The sequence below is a fragment of the Nomascus leucogenys genome, chromosome 13 (assembly GCF_006542625.1).
Source record: "Nomascus leucogenys isolate Asia chromosome 13, Asia_NLE_v1, whole genome shotgun sequence".
NCBI classification, from domain to species: domain Eukaryota; kingdom Metazoa; phylum Chordata; class Mammalia; order Primates; family Hylobatidae; genus Nomascus; species Nomascus leucogenys.
The window spans coordinates 105,902,513-105,919,271 of record NC_044393.1 but is presented as its reverse complement, the minus strand read 5'-3'; the positions used below and the strand labels follow the sequence as shown (position 1 = coordinate 105,919,271).

Below are 16,759 nucleotides of genomic sequence, written 5' to 3'. Positions count from 1 at the left end.
TACATTAAAATATACATAGGCACTTTTCTTATAGAATATGTGAACAGGACATGGCTAAGTTATATAATTGTGAAAGAAACATTTACCTGAATTACCTGAATTATTGTTCTACTTTTAATTCCAAAACAACCCAAGGAAAAGTTTCCAAATATTATAATAGATGTGTAGCATGTAACTGACAAAATATGTGACAGAGATTTTAAACAAAAATAGAGATTACCTGGATATTCTTCACAGAAGTATCTTGTTTCCTTTCATCTGAACATAACGGCACTATTTAGCCATTTTCAGAAAAGTTAGATTCTTGTTCATGCAGTAATGAGTCTTTCTTACAAACATTCAATCTCAGGAATTTTAGCTCAGTTTTGAAAAGAATAGAATCTAGTCATGAAAATACAATATATATACTATATTAAACATCAACTATTAAATACAAGCCTTATGGCATTATTCTGTAAATAATAAAATATTAGATCTTTACAAATACGTTGATTGAAAGTAATAGATCTTCTACACTAGAATCTAGAGAGTGAAAACCAGATTAACCTCTAGGGAGACTGCACTGTTTGTAAGTACCTGTGCTTATGAACAGCATTTTTTCAAAATGCTACTTTTAATGGACAAAACTAATAATAGTAATAATGAAGCCTTGAGGCTTTTTCTATTCTTGAATTATAACTTTGAAGTTTGGGGAAGAAAAGTCTAAACATCCCGACATATTTGTCAGCCAATCCTTCAAGCAGAAAGGTTTGCTGAAACACCTACTTGGTTTATAAGCACATGGCTTCATGTAATCATGTCAAGCCATTGGTGGGATATCAACTCTATCTAATCATTGAGTTCCTATTTTTGGATTTCAAAAGCTTCAGATTGATTGGCATATGAGCCAGCATGAGAACTAATAATAAAAGCTGAGTTGTGTTGGTGATTTATTTTTCAAAACAAAAAATGACTTGCATTGTTCTGCTTTGAGTAAAGAATTCATATTTTCTTGAAATAAAGTGAAATAATTTGAAAAAAGAATTTTAGCATTTCTCAATTTTAAAATAAGGGCATTGATTTTATAGCTAGATCTTACATTTGCACTGCTTATATTTGCATTGCTTATGTTATATCTAACATAAGCAATGCGGCAAAATCTTATCTTAAAGAATCTTCCCAGTTCATGAATTTGTCCTGTGGGATAAACTCTGCTTCCAGTATGCATGGGTAGATGGTGAGGGTTCTACTAAGATCCAGTATGCGTGGGTAGATGGTGAGGGCTCTACTAAGATCCAGTATGCGTGGGTAGATGGTGAGGGCTCTACTAAGATCCAGTATGCATGGGTAGATGGTGAGGGTTCTACTAAGACGCAGTATGCATGGGTAGATGGTGAGGGCTCTACTAAGACCCAGTATGCATGGGTAGATGGTGAGGGTTCTACTAAGATGCAGTTGTTTCACTTCCCCATTTTTGCAAGAGACTTACCTTCTCTTATGATGAATAAAGACTTCTCACTAGTGTCTGATGCTCTTCCAAATATTGTTTTTGAAAAAATAACTACTGGTGGTTAATACATTTCAACTTAGAGTCATCCATATTTGTCTGTGCAAGTGTCTTTGTTTTTAAATTATCTCAATGCCAACTACTATGCTTTACTAGGAGGCTGACCTCTCAAAACATCTTGTTTTCAAAATGCACTCGTTGTTACTTTAAAATGTTGTTTTCTTTAAATATATGCATGAAGAAATGCCTTATACACACACCTACAATATTTTTAAGGATCTATTTTTATTTTTATATTATAATTTTAAATACTTTTTAAAAATGGATTTAGAAATCAAAAGTATTTTAAATACTATTTATGTACTGTAAAATTATAAATTAGTTTTAGTTTAAAAAACAAAATTGATTTAGACTTTCTGAAATCAAGAGTCTCAGGTGTTTTTTAAATCATTTTCTACCTTACCATATTATTTTAAATTCCTGAAATATGTGTTTTTCTTTATAATAATCATGTTTCCCATAACAGTCTTTCTCTATTTTGTTTAAAAATACATTTTCTTTGATAATTTAGTGCATGGGATATTTATTCTAATCACTTAAATGTGTAATCTATAACAATTTGGTGTTCCTTAAATTGAAAATGAGATTCTTATCACAGAACATTAGGTTTTACACATAACAAATGTGAAATGCACTTTAAAAGAAGTATTGGCAGGATCAACAAATCATTTTTAAACTATTTATATTGTGTAGCTATTTTGTAGGTCTTGGAGAATTTTACATATATTATATTTTTTATTCATCAGCCAAACAACCCTAACTTCTGTATGAATAATGTACTCATTTGTCATATATAAATGATTTCAATCAACATGTCTCTCAAAAATATTTTGTGTCATGTTTAAAAGTTTTCTCTGAAAATGTTATTGAAATCATGTAAATTGAAATTTATTATTAAATGAAGTCTAAGATCTCATGACCAAAAAAAAAGAAAAAAGAAAAAAATCCTCACATCATTATTCATTCTTCAAATTAGCTGAATCTAATCTCATATTATTGCCGAGACACTTTTCTAAAGTATTTTCAAGAATTAGAAGATACATTTTCCTGCCCTGGAAATAAGAAGGGAATTTAAAATAAAGAAAAATAGAATGGAAATCTGGCGAGTAACTTACCAGTTTCTGAAGCAGTAGACTAAAAGAACCAGCACCTCAAATACAAACGCGTTCTTCTCGTGACCCCCCTAGACTCTAGGGCTTAGAGTGTGGGTCCGCCTTCAGCTTTGGCGGGGCCAGTTCTGCAGCCCCACTGAGGTCAGGCCGCACCTTAGAGGAGGGGTGGTGGGAGGAAGGGGAGTGAGTTGGGGGCTCTCAGACATAAATCACCGTCTGCCACCCAGAATATATTGCCGCAGGTGCACCAAGGCCTGGAGGAGGAAGGATGCTGTTCTGCTTGTGAACCCGCCCTTTCAGGCCCTCTCACGATTTTTAAAGTGACCGAAATTGAACTGAATTGGTGCCACCTCCCAACCATCTTTCCTCAAAGCACTAGAAAGGCAGGTCATTAAATTAAGATCAAATCAGGAATGCGGTGCTTTGATGTTGGAAGTGAAACACTGAGAAAACGGAAGAGTGGACTAACGAAAAGAATTGTATTTATTTGTATATTCACTGTTAGGTCATGTTTGTGAAGAAAGCAAAATCGGCTCTCTGGCCTGTACTGGGCTCCACCTTGCTCTGGGGTCGCCGGCCCCGTGGCCGCCCCAGGACCCCCAGACGGCAGGGTCTGCGTCCCCATAGCCCTGTCCGAGGCCCAGGGTGGCCGCGTGCGGTCTGCGCCGCCGTGGAGACTGAGGGGCTGGACACGGCCTGGCCGAGGGAGACGGCTACCGGCCACTCCCGGCCACCTCGGAGAGCTCCCGGCCGCCTGCTGGAGACTCCAGCCTGGATGAGGCTCCCGCGATCCAGGGCGAGGAGAGCCGCGGGCTGGCGGGGAAGGTGGTGCGAGGTCGCCGCGGGCTGGGAGGGTGCGCCAGGGCCCCTCTGGCCTCTGCCCGGAGCCGGCCTGGCCGGGAGCTCCCCGAGGCGACGCGCGGTTCCCCAGCTGCTCCGTGGCCCAGACCTCAGGTGCGCCGGGCGCTCGGGCCGGGCAGGGCCATGGTGGGGGCGCCGTCGCCAGCCCCTGTGCTCCGGGTCGCTGGGAAGACCCGCCCACTCCCCGGTGCCCCAGGGCCCTGCGACCGCAGCGGGAGGGTCGGGGCAGCGAGGGCAGGACGCCCCAACGCCCCAGCGGCCGATCCCGGGGCCTGCGCGCGTTCCCCGAGCCTACCCCGTAGCCAGCGCGGCGCAGCCAGACCCTAGGGCGCCCCCAGCACCGCGGAGGTCGGGCCTCCAGTCCTGGAGGAGATTCCTCTGTCGCCGCCCTAGGGTTCTGCGATCCCCTCCCAGCCCCCGCGGGGAGTCCCAGGAACATCACGGGCACACACACATCAGACACGCGCGCACACACAGACGCTCGCGCAGGCCGTTGCTATGGAGAGGCCGGTTACCAGCTAGGCTGAGGGCAGCAGGTCCCCTCCTCCGAGCCCCCTCCCCTCCCCGTCCCTTCTCTCCGCTGTCTTCCCCTCTTCCCGCCCCGGCTCCCGAGTCCTCCTCCCGCCGTCTTCGGCCCCCCGCCCCCCAGCTCCACCTCCCCTCCCCTCCTCTTTCTCTGCCCAGGGCCGGGCCTGGGGTCGCCCTGGAGGCTGGCTGGGGACGCCGAGGCACCGGAGGAGGATGGCGGGGAGGGACAGGAACCGTTGCCACTCGACTCTTTACCCAAGAAGGTCCCTGGGAGGGCATCCCGGGCGCTGGGGGAACCCGAGTACCGCTTCTCTCTGACCTGCCCGCCGCCGCGCCGCCCCCGAGCCAGGGTGCGGGGGTTTTTGCAGGCCTTGCCCTGGGCATGGGGGCCGAGAGGGCCAAGGTGATGTACCCCCTCCCCGCCTACTGGAGGGGTTCACTCATGGGCAGAGGACCCCAGTGACGCCGCAGTTTCTCGCCTCTCGCGCCCCAGCCGAGCCTCACCGGGCCTCCTGCAGCCCGCTCAGGCCTGCGGGAACCATGGCCCGATGCGAGGCCACTTCTTTGCCCTGGAGCTTTATGAAGCGCTCTGGCCTTGCCCTATAAATACAAAAATAAATGCGGAACTCAGCCTGGGCCTGCGGTCAGAGGAAACGGGGTCCTTCGTCCACTTTTAGACAGGGGCCTGCAGCGGACGGCACCGTACTCATATCTGTGGCCGACCCCCGCCTCTGAGCCCTGCCACCTGGGGCTCGCCCCCAGGTTTTACAGAACTAGGTTTGTAAGAGAAAAGGGCCAGGCAAGGCCCTCTGCACCGGGCAGGTCTAGGGCAGCGCCAGAGTGCAAGGGAGGGGAGGGGAGACTGTGGAAGCGCCGCCTGGGCCTGGTCTGGGGAGGTGGGGGGTGTGGAGGAGTTGGCCCCGGAGGGGCCGGGAGCGGGCGCCGCGGGCAGCCGGGTGTGCGGCGGGAGGGGCGTCGAGTGGCGCGGGCCGCCGTCTCCAGCTGTCCCGGGCGCAGGGAACAATGGCCAGGCGGTGGGAGAGGGGGGCCTAGGAGGGGGCCGCTGGGGTTTCCAGAAAAGGAGAAACTAAAGAGCCCTCCGCAGACTGTCATCTGCGTGTGACAAGATCTGCGCCCCCCTCTTCCTTTCTTCTCCTTGTTCCTGCAGCTGTGGGCCTCGGTGAGCGCATTGTACACACAGATGTTGGGTTTCAGCTCTCCGGCTCTCGCCAGCTCCGCAGGGGCGCCGCGCACCGGGGTGCCCCAACCTGTGGCTGTGGCCCGGGGTCCAGGGCCTGGGGAGAGAGAGCATGGGCGGGAGGCGGGGGGGCGGGGGGTGCCCAGTGGTCCTAGTCGCCCCGAGACCCTAGCTCATCTCGCGCGCTGCGGGCCTGACTGCGCCAGGGGCCGGGAGGTATGTGGGCAGGCTCGAAAGACTGGGAGCGTGGCCTGTGATTCTGCTCCACTCCTTTCGCCCGCAGAGCGGTGGTCTAGGCCAGACCATTGACCTGGGGAGGGGGAAAGGCAAGGACGCAGCTCGCCCGCCTGGGTTTTCACCGCCGTCTCCCTTCGGCGTTTTGGGCTGGCGGCCGACATTGGCCTGGACCAAATGGTGGCAAAGTCTCACCAGTTCCGCGTCTGGCAAGACACTTTCTACGCGCATCGGGACCTAAACACTCGGGAGGACCCTGGTAAAGTGAGCAGAGGGGCTCTCGTCTCCTTGCCCTTAATCATTGGCCTGCTTCCATTTGGAAAGGGAGCAAAAAGGCCCGAACGGCAACACTGGAAAAAGTAACTGAAAAGAACGATGTGCAGTGAAATTTTCTCTTACCAAGAGTGGCGACGCACCCCACCCACCCCTCCCAGGACAAAGGTCACAAAAGAGCCGCGCGCCTTGACTTTTCTGGCTGAGGTCTCTCTCCCCTCTGTGCTACCCTGAACTTGCCCAGTATGAACGATGAAAGGGAGAAACACTGAAAAGAAAGAAAAGGCGAAGGCCCTGGCTTCGGCGTTGTACCAATGACTGACAAAGCTGATGTCCATTCATAGTCTCGGGCGGGAGAGGGTGTTTGGAGAGCCGCGGCCCCTTAGCCAATTGCTGTCAGCAACATGTGGGGGGGGGGGACATCGCTATAGCAACCGGTGGCTGGGCCGCGAGCCGCGCCGCCGCCGGCCGGGTGCGCGCCGGGCCGGATATAAGGCGGGGCGCGGCGGCCGCGCTGGTTGGTGCTACGCGCGCGGCCGGCGGCCTTACGGGGACCGTCCGGAGCCCGCCCTGAGCCCGCCCGCGCCGCGCCCCGGCCCAGCGTGCCTAGCCCGGGGGCCGGGCTGGGGCGGAGCACGCGGAGCTGGGCCGAGCGGCCGCGCAGAGCTCCGGCGCCTGCGGGCTCCGAGCCCGTGCCGCCGCGCAGCCGCTGCTGCTGGAGCAGCGACGCGCGGCACCTTTGTCTCCACCGGCCGCCCTAGAAGTTTGTGGTCAGAAGCGAATGACCCCGCTAGTCTGTGGCTCTAGCGCAGGGAAGCAGCTGGCTGTGATGATGGCGCTGCCGCTACCCGCAGCTGCTGCGCCCCGAGGCCGCTCGGCCCGGCGCACGCCCCCACCTCCTCCCGCGCGAGCGCTGGGCGCCGGCCCAGCTGCAGGTAACCAGGGGTGCCGGGCGGGGCGCGGGCGCTCGTAGTGCGGTTGGGTGGGCCCTGGAAGAGGCGAGAGAGGCTGGGATGGGGGCGGAGGGAGCAGGAAGGGCCCACGAGGGCATCACCAGGCGCGTAGGTGGTGGGGCGAGGAAGAGAGCTTTCGAAGGCTGGAGGGCGCGCATGGGGGCTCTAATGAGCAACTAGGGCGTCGGAGAGCTCAGTGCAGGGGGTCTCTGCCTCGCCCCAGGACTCCTGTCAAAGGCTTGGGCCGGCAGGGGAAAGCTGCGCCTGGGATCATCCCCAAGTGGGTTTAGGGTGGGCATGTGAGGACGAGCGGGCGAAGGGCAGCTCCTTCTGAGCGCACAGATTGGGAGGGTTGGCAGCTGTACTGGCCCAGCGCCCCGCAGAGACCGCCCCAAGGAGGCTAGGACCTCCTGGACTTCTCCCCAGCGCTCTTCTTTCGGCCTTTCGCGTTGCTCCCCACTCCCTGCAGTTCCGACCATTGCAGGGGGCGGGGGGTGAAGGCACGGAGATGGGAGGCGTGTGGGAAAGGAGGAGGGAAGGGGCGAGCAGCCAGGATGGAGAGGCGCCAGTGTGGGCGCATTTTCCTCCCAGCCCATTTTGGGGCGCTCTTCGCCCTCCTCACCAGGGTCCGGGAGCGCGCCTCCGAGCCATGGGAGTATCCCAGCGGGCGGCGAATTGGAGGGAGCTAAGGGGGCCTGCAGGGAGAGGCGTTCCAGAGGCAGGTGGGGACACCTCGGAGAGGCCATCTCTCCTCCCCCAAAGAGAACTGCGCTTTCCCAGCGCCTCCCCCAACCCTGGTGAGGCGGCCGCGTGCTCGCCAGAGAGAAACTTCTGACTGGACCCGAAGCTGTTGGAACGAGGGACTTCATTTCCTTCCTTCGTAACTACCTGTGCAGTTCCGAACACTGGCCTGCCCCGTGGTTTTAGAGAAGCGTTGCTCCAGGGAATCGGGCGAAACCCCAAGTTAGAGTTAAAATCTCAGCACAATTGTCTTTTAGGGCCGGAGAGAGTCTCCCGCCCTTTTTGGTCCTCAGTGCGCTGAGCTGGGCGCTGCAGGCTGGACAGCTGGGAGAGGGGCCCCGCCACAGCCCTGAGGACGACGCGGTTCAAGTCACCGACCTCCGTCCTGGGACGGCGGCCCCGGGGTCCCGGGCGTGGTCCCGCCTCCCGAGCTGCGCGTCCCGGCCGGCACCGTGGAGCCACCCGCCTGGAGTCCGGGGCGCAGCGTGTCCGAGGGGTCTTCGCCAAACCAGGCTGTCCTTGCGTCGCCGATCCCAGATTTTAGGACGCGATCGAACAGGAGAGGAAGTGAAGGTTTGTGCGGAGGAGGGAGCTGGAAGCTCTTCCTTTCACCGACACAGAGGAAAGTGCCCTCCCGCCCCCTCCCAAGCACACCCCTGTGCGCTCCGGAGAAGACGGCGGCGGTGGCGGCTGCGCGGCCCGGGGGCTGCGAGCGCCGGGATTCACGGGTGGACGCGGGCGTGGTTGGGGACCTTGGTCCTCCCCGGCGGCCGGCGCGCTCTGTGGCCAGGAGGCTGGGCCGCAGCACCCTCCGCGCCGGGACCCCTCTCCTGGCTCTGAATACCCGCGGCTCCCGGGAACCCTTGGCCTTTGTGTCCGGCGCTGGGGCCTGATCTTTACGACTCCTGTGGGGATGCTGTGAACCGGAGAGCGGGGAGGGACGGGGAAGCGGGGGAGAAAGCCGAGGCCGGGGACTGGGCCGAACGCTGACCCTCCCTTCCCTCGCCCTCTGCTCAAAGTCGTGCCACAGAGGAGTCCTGACAAGCGACGCTAGGCGGGTCTTGGGTTGGGGCTTCTGAGTCCGGGTAGAGGAGGCGAAGCGGAAACCCCCCCAGTCCTGAAAAGGGTCTGGTTCTTGCGGGGTGGGGAGGCCAGGCGCCGTCCGGGGAAGCACCTGGTGTGGAAGGCGCGCGTGCGTCCAGGCAGGCCTGGGGACCAGGCGGGCGGGCCAAAAATAGGGGTCAGGAGCCGGTGCCTTAAGTGTAATCCGCTGAGTCTGAGTTTGGGTGTCATGAAAACGCCAGCGGAGAGTCTGAAAGAGGCTGGGGGCGGCTTTCTCAGGGGCATCCTTCCCCTGCTATCTGGGTCCCTCTCTCCCACCGGAGACAATCTACTGGTTAAAAATTAGTTTGCACAAGGGTGCTTCCCCCTTTGAACATCAGTATCATAAATCTTCCCTGATGTCTTAAAACACAGTATTTCTTTAAAACTGATGTTTCAGGAGTGCTTAAAGATGGCAAATAGACAATTTATTACCTTTCTTGTATATTCACTTTTAAGTGTATGCCTGGAAAAACTCAGCAAATGGCCCATTTTAAAACAGTATATCCCAACTTATTTTCATTAAAGTTTACATTTAAGAATAATTTTTTTCTTGAAGATTCTTTTCTTTTGCTTTTTTGGGTTTTTTGGCCACTTGAATGGTAGATTTGCAAGTACAATTTCATCTGCACAGAGGACAATAGCTTTCAGTTGCACAAAGGGCTTCTCCCACCCTGAATTCAGACCGCAGTGCCTCTTGCTCTGATAATAGCTTCTGAAAAGATTTTGTAATGCAGAGAATTAATACATGATTATTTCCGCCTGACTTCTCTCATTTATTAGAATTCTGTGGCAAATTCCAAATTAAAAATAGTTCAGTTAACAGCTTTAAAAAATACTTCTAAAATATTTTAAGATACCCCTTCCCCCGTGTTTTTAAGTTGGATCACTTGCTGTGGCCTGAAAACTGAAAATGTTGATCAGCCCTAAAGTGAGAATTATTGTATTTTAGTAATACGTTTTAATAAATTTAGAATGAAATTTCCTAATAGTTCTCAGAGGATTCATCCAGCAAACCAAAGATAAACTTGTTACAGCAACTCATTAATGGTCTCTAAAACTGACTTCTAAGTTTTAAGAGAAAAAGGTATTTATAATTTAGTAATTTAAATGTGCACAAACATAGGATGAGGCTGGGACTGAAATGATTCCTTAGAAATGATACAAATGACAGCATCAACAATGTTAGAAGTTTAATATTAACTGGCACTGAGCACCTGTGTCCCTACGTCTTTATGATGCAAGCATATTTTAATACTGCACATCGGTGACTCACAAAATGAACTGCTCCTGTTAACTGGTTACATCACACAACCTTGGAAAAGGGCTAAATCTGGCTACCTGTCAACACATATTTACCATAAAGTTTTGTATTTGTGTGGCTGTATCAGCTCTCACAATTGAGTTTAGGCATAAAATGTCCTTTTTTCTTTTCTCTTCTTTTAAGCTTACCACATGGACAGCTAAAAAAGTTCTGAAGGCATTTTCCCATAAATGGCTCACAAGGGCATGTGGTGGAAGCCTCATGCACCTCCACTCACTGGCACGATCAGAATAATTTAAATTGGTCAGGACAGTGTCTGCAGATGCTAATTTCTAAGACAGCTCCACAAATTGTCTCTGTGGTCATACACTTATTTTGAATGACAACTTTTGCAATACTGTATATTCTAAATTTGAGGAGTTGCAGGTGCAGATGGTTGAGAGGAAGAAATATGCGATATTGTACTTCATCTTATTCTCAAGATAGATCTAACCTGGGATAAAATTAACTTAATCATTCCTGATTATTTTTTTAAATTATACTATTCCTGCATCTGAGAACTTAGCACTGAAGTGTGCCTATCTGTACATCTCCCCCACCCGGGACGCACCCCTGCAGCTGTGTTACCAGGCCTCCTTCTCCCTCCTCCTCCTCCTCACTTCTCCTCTGTTCCAAACTTTCAGTCATTGAGCTGCCGCTGTACAGAAGGGGGTGTTCTGCTTTTAAAAGACGCCTGACTGTAAATGTCAAAGTCATAAATATTTAAACATAATTTTCTTTCAATTTCAAGTCAAGACTGATAAGATGCCTCTAATTAGTCTGGGCTCTCTTCGGGGTCCACCCGCCGTGGTTCAGCCTTGGGGGGTCGGTGCCCATGGGGAAGAAGGCGCTGAGGACTACCAAAGCCACACCTGGGTCAAGACTGTGCCTCAAACTCACTTTTAAACTCATTTCTTTCTCTTAAAGGCCATGGCTAGCAGGAGTTTTAAGATTCTTTTTAACTCCACAAAAAGGAAGGGAGTCATTGTAAAGTTATTGGAACTCAGTCACTTAAAAAAAATTCTTTAAATCTTCGTTTCTTCCGGGATTCCTAAGACCTGACTTGCAGCCAACAGTTTTTCCCTCCGCATCACCCTCCTGCTCCGCGCTGGGTGGGACACTTGAAACCGTCCTGGGCGTGGAGGGAAGACCTCTTTCTTCGGTTTCTTCTGCGGCGCCCGCGGCGGGTAGGAGGCGGGTTTCCCAGCCGGGCCCTGGGATCCAGCGACTTCTATGTCAGGCCGGTGGACCCCAGTCGGTCCCTGTGTCCAGCGTCCCGCCCTCCCCCGCAGTCAGACCCTCCTCGCCCTCAGCCCCGGCGCTGCCCGCGGTCACGACTCCCCGGCTGTCCAGGTCCCGCGGCCCCGCGCTGTCGCCCTCCGGGCCTCTCCCGGGTTGCAGGAGGGGCCTCCTTGTGGACCGGCCGGGGGAGGCGGGCCTGGGACGGTTCCCACCCCTCCTCTGCTGGGACAGCGCGGCCCCAGGCAGCAGGGAGCCGGGCGAGGTTGGTGGAGACAGGACTCCAGGGGACTGGGGCTCCTTCCTTCCCCTCCAGGGGCGCCTGGGACCCAGCGGGGACCCGGGAGGAGAGCCAGGAGCTCTCCGGGCAATCGCTGTCCTTGACATTTCTCTTTGACCTTTGAGTAAATCCAAGCGCGCCAAGGGAGGCCTCGAAAGCAGGCCCGGTTCCGCTCCCGCGCATGCGGAGCGCGTCGAGGGTCCCAGCGACAGCAGATGTCTGCCTCGCTGGGAACAGCCTCGGCTGGCCCGGGGTCCCCCCTGCCGCCCGCAGGCCAGGCCTCCTCCTCCGGCCCCCACGCGTCCCCTGCCCTCACCTAGCCCGAGTGACCGCGGGCAGCGCCTGTGCCCCTTCCTCGGGGAGCCGGAGCCAGCGGCCGCCCTGCGCCTCGGAACCCCACACACCCGCGTGCACAGTCTGGGTGCCACTGCCGGGTCCACCACACGCCGTGGCCCCGCCGCCCCTTCAGAGCCAGGGTGGTCACCGCGCGCATGTGGGCCTCACGACGCCGGGCAGGAAGGTTCGGGAAGTCCCTGTTCCCGGGCGCAGTCGTCCACGTGAGCGCGCGGTGTCCACCCGACGTCGGGGCAGCGGGGCCGGGGTCGCCTCCGCGCTGGGGCGGGTGGAGGCGCGCGGAGGCCGTCGGCCCGGCCGGGATGACGGGTGGGAGGACGGCGGGCGCCCCCTCCGCCGGTCGTGCCGTTTCCTTTGTTGTTGTTGTTCCGTCGGCCAAGGCTAGGCGGGACCCGCGGGAGGCGAGGGGCGAGGGGCTGCGAGGGGCGCGGGGCTGCGAGGGGCGCGGGCGAGGCCCCGGGGAAAAGCCCTCCCGCCCAGGTGTGGCTCCGGGGGACGCGGCCCCGCAGGCGAACATGGACCCTGGGGTGGGCAGAGGACCCGGCCCCTGTCCCGGCGCCGCTTGGACCCCCACGCCGCTCGCATCCGGGGTCGTGGCCGCTCCTCCCCGCCTAGGTCCCCCCGCGCGCTCTGGAGTCCCTCGCGCCGGCCCGGGAGGGCACAAGGCGGAGCTGCCGCCCACTCGAGAGAACCAGCGCCCGCGCGGGGACCGAGGAGACCCCGGCCCAGGGGAGGCGGCGCGTGGCCGGCGCCTTAGGTTTCGTGAACGGGCTGTGCCCGGGAAGGGGCGGGGAGGGGCGCTCAGGGGACCCGGTGGGCGGATCCCGGCGGACTCGGGCTGGGTCGCGCGGCTCTAGAGTGACTTCTTTCTGGAAGAGGCTGTGTGGGCCGGAGGGAGGGGGAGGGGAGGGGAGGAGACCGAGGAGGGGAGACTGGGGAGGGGGCGCGAACGGGATCTCCACGAGAAGGGCTACCGTGCGCGGCGAGACCCAGTGGCGGCTGCGGGGTGCAGACCAAGCGGGGTTCGGGCCGCTTCTCTGGCTGCCGCCCCGCCTCACCCTCCCGGGTGCCTCCCCACTCCCCTCCCCCCACCCCGCACCTCCTCCCCCTCTCCCCCCTTTCCCCCTCCCTCCCCCTTTGCTTCCCTCCCTCTCCAAAGCCTCCCTCCCTCTCCAAAGCCTCCCTCCCTCTCCGCGGCGGCTCCACCGCCTCCTGCCGCTGGAGAACCTCCTGGTCCTCCTCCGAGCCGCGCATCCAGGCAGGAAAATCCGGGCGTCTTTTCTCATTTAACCCGCGTTTCCATTAACTCAGTCCCAGCACCAGCTAATCCGCTGCACCGAAGGCAAAAGGAGGCTAATTAATGACCAGCTTTTCCAGTCAAGACCGGCGATAATTGCTTTGGTGGCCTTTATGATTACAAGATAAAAACGGGCCCGGCCTGACATAAGAGGCACTGTGTACGCTGGGAGACGGGAGGAAATGAAGAGTTGGGAGGCTGAATACGGAGCAGAAAATTACTAATAGAAGAGAGATAATGAATAGGCCGGCCAGGCATTCATGGGGAAAAATCCATTTTGTTACCACGCGAAATTAGGTGGTGGAAAGGGGTTAGCTAATTGTTCTCATCTTGTAGCAGCCAGGACCGAGGCCGGGCGTGCTCCCCCATTCACTCCCCGAGTCATTGTGCAGGGCGCGCGGTCTGCGGGGCGGCCTTCCCATTTTCCTGTAGCGTCCTTAATTGTTGCTAATATACCTTCTAATGAAGCTAATGAGGGGAGAGCCGTGCAACTATTCGCACGTGGAGACAAGTGAAATGCACCAAAAGGGCTTTCTCATATTTTCACCAGCACTACCCCCGCCCCCCAAGAAGCAGTGAGAATCTGAAGGGGTTTCCTCGCTGAGAAGTGAAGTTCCAAAGGCTCTGCAGCTCCTTTCAAGGGAAAATACGTAGGTGCGAAGTGTTGTGGTCTGCACCAGGCCACTCCTGGAGAGTGACTGGAGTCAGGTGGGATTCCACCAGTGCTCGCCTTTCAAGACAGGTGGATCCAAATCCCCTGACCTGGGAGGGAGAATGTTCTGTGAAGATGTACAGAGCCAGTCCCACGTTCCTTTGTTGCTGGAGATGTGCTGGACTTGGTGGCTACTTGAAGCTGCAGAAGGCTCCAGGCCTGCCCACCCTCCTCCACCGCCAAGCCTGGCCTCCCCCCAGCACCCCCAACAATCATCGTGCAAGCTCTGGATAAACTGCTGTGCCCCGTTAGAAGAAGGGATGGATACTTTACTTAAGGCGGCAAATTAGCTGCCAAATACTTTACATAAATTTGAAAAACAGCCACCACTGAGGGAAAAGTGATGCCTCCGGCTGTCCTCTTGAGCACGCTGCAATCTGCGATGTGCTATTTTCAAATGACTTCTGCTTCTCCTTTGACGAGGGTTGTTCCGCAGGGCCCTCCCGTTGTGGTTCCAGGGCCAGCACAGCGTCCTGTGGGGCTGAGCTTTCTACTTTCAAGTTGCATTTGGAGACGTGTGTTTTTAGGAGGTCATGCTTTGTCAGGAGCTAACACACCCCTCTCTCCTTGTTCTGCAGAAAAGCAAACTGAAGTTCCTGCCTCCTCAGGCGGAGCAAGAAGACTCCACCAAGTTCATCGCGCTCACCCTGGTCTCCCTCGCCTGCATCCTGGGCGTCCTCCTGGCCTCTGGCCTCATCTACTGCCTCCGCCATAGCTCTCAGCACAGGCTGAAGGAGAAGCTCTCGGGACTAGGGGGCGACCCGGGTGCAGATGCCACTGCCGCCTACCAGGTAAGAGGAGACTTTTTAAAAAGTGCTATATCGGGTTTATCTGTTGAGCAGGCAGATGATCGCATTCCTCTCTGGCCCCTCCTCCATTCCCAGCAGTTGTTCCTGTATCATAGTTTGGGGTCTTTTATGATGACAGTTTGGAACTTCTCATCAGCATTCATGCAAATACCTTGTGGCCACAGTTGTACAGCTCTGTATTTGTCTGCTCTTCTTGGATAGTCTCATGTTAACTCTGGAAGTATGTTGTTAATTAGAAGTGTGGAAAAAGTACAGTACATGAATGGTGTATTATCTGTTTTCTTAGTTTGGCCACTACTAATGAAAAGTGCCAGAGTTGCGGTATCGGTTGGTGTGTAGGTGTTTGAAGATGTCTCAAAAATCGGCTTCCTCAGGGTCTTCTACGAAAAGATCCTTTGACCTGCCCAGTTGCCACCCTGTGCTGTTGTCCGGTGCAGTGAAACCTAATGCTGACCAGGGGAAGGTGACCCACACGTGTCCCCATGAGGGACACCTTCTCTAGAGCCACCACAGACACCCCTGGAAATGAGCTGGAAACCAGGGAGGATGTGAGGAAGGCAAGTTCAGACCAAGTAGGGCATTTTTAAAAAACCACAGAGTTTTTGGAAGTTCTGTAGCACACATTTCGTATTTAGTATTGTCCTGTAATGAACACAGGCCTTCAGTTTTAACAGCGGTACAAGCCTAGAATACTTACACCAGTCAGGGAATTTGATTCCTTTGCATATAAAATATCATTTAATTCCAAGAAGATATTCCCATTCGGGAAGGTAGGATGACTCCTTAAGCACTGCTTTAAAAGTTGGTCAGTACATATGTAAGATTTCCTCATTGGACTGGATCCTTTGTTTTCTCTAGTCACATGATTACAGTGTGCAATACGTCTTGTAAATAATTCATCATTTTTACAGTCGTATGTAAAGTAAATATTATTATTCCATCATCAGAGTTACATGGGTGGGCTCTCAAGCTCTCTCCACAAAGCGCCCTCCAGCACGGTACCCTCCTGCTGCCTGAGCCCCTTGGAGCTAGCTTTCCTATACTCTGTGAGCTCTCAGGACCCTCCCCCACGTAAGGAATTTACACAATCTCTATGCCGAAAAGAGACTGACCACAAGACAGCTTTTCCTCCCGTTTCAAAATTCCTGGTATTGCCATTGAATGGAGGAAGCCTCCAATTTTCTGGAGAGGGTCACCAGCCTGGTCAGGATGATCTTTTTCTTATAAAGAAATGGCAACTTCAAATGTGTTGAGGATGGCATTTCAGTTGCAGTGCGTAGCTTTGCTTCAAAGCAAAAGGAAAATCACATTTGAAGAAGCAGCCTGAAAAAAATGTCACATAAACTAGTAAGAATTTATCCAGAAATTCCATTGAGCAAGACCTTCAATGTAGGATGCCAGGTCTTCAGGCCAAGTCTGTGTCGGTACATAAATAAATTATCACACCAGTTCTGTTCCATGCGTGAGAGACGGAAGATCATACAGGCAGAGATTTTTAGAAAGCGTGGCACCCTTTGATATACTTTGAAATTCAAATATAAAATATTGATAGAATGGAAAGGTTGGACTTGCATGCAGAAATGACTAATTTGAAAAAAAAAACTGCAGGTTGAAAATGCATACTTAGGACTGAGTTTGTGATAATTAACAGAAAAAAAAAAAAGCCTTCCCAGTGACAGCTCTAATTAATAGTATCTGTAATTAAAATCATGCCCTTCCAGCAGGAAAATTGTTTGAATTTCTTGGAGTGACCTTTTTGCTGTTCCTCCTGAGGGCATGGTGGTTAAGTTGATATTGATTTTATAATGAGCTCCGGTTTGTTTAATAAGAATCTGTAATCCAGACAATAAATGAAATGTGTGCTTTTCTTCAATCCAGATTAATAAAAAGGGAAAAACAACTTTTTTTCTTTAAAAATGTGATCTAGGAAAATTTGGAAATGAAATGAGTGTAAAGACTTTCTGGTTGGTTTAGCTTTGAAATCACTACAAAATACCCTTTAGGGAAGTACTTTGATTAAAGTGGGGGTTTGCCCCATCACAGTGGATTGTTTCCTGGTGAGAAGGTTCTAGGTGTTGAACCGTTGTGTTGCTGTGATTTGTGTTTTGGCAGAGCAGGACTCAGTAATGAGGATGGGGACTGTATGATTGTTCACTTTGAATTTAGCTGAGTAATGTGTCAACGACTCAGACAATTGCAGTTACAAGGAGAGGATATT

General features: G+C 53.3%; 1 protein-coding gene across 4 annotated transcripts in view; it reads left to right on the top strand.

Annotated features, from left to right (window-relative positions):
• PTPRN2 (protein tyrosine phosphatase receptor type N2) overlaps positions 1 to 16,759 on the top strand; it is a 998,301-nt gene that overhangs the window by 846,302 nt on the left and 135,240 nt on the right. For all 4 annotated transcript variants that reach the window (XM_003281603.4, XM_004090276.3, XM_012512304.2 and 1 more), the window contains one exon: positions 14,311 to 14,523. In XM_003281603.4, the coding sequence (XP_003281651.2) occupies positions 14,311 to 14,523 (213 nt within the window). The remainder of the gene's footprint in view (positions 1 to 14,310; positions 14,524 to 16,759) is intronic.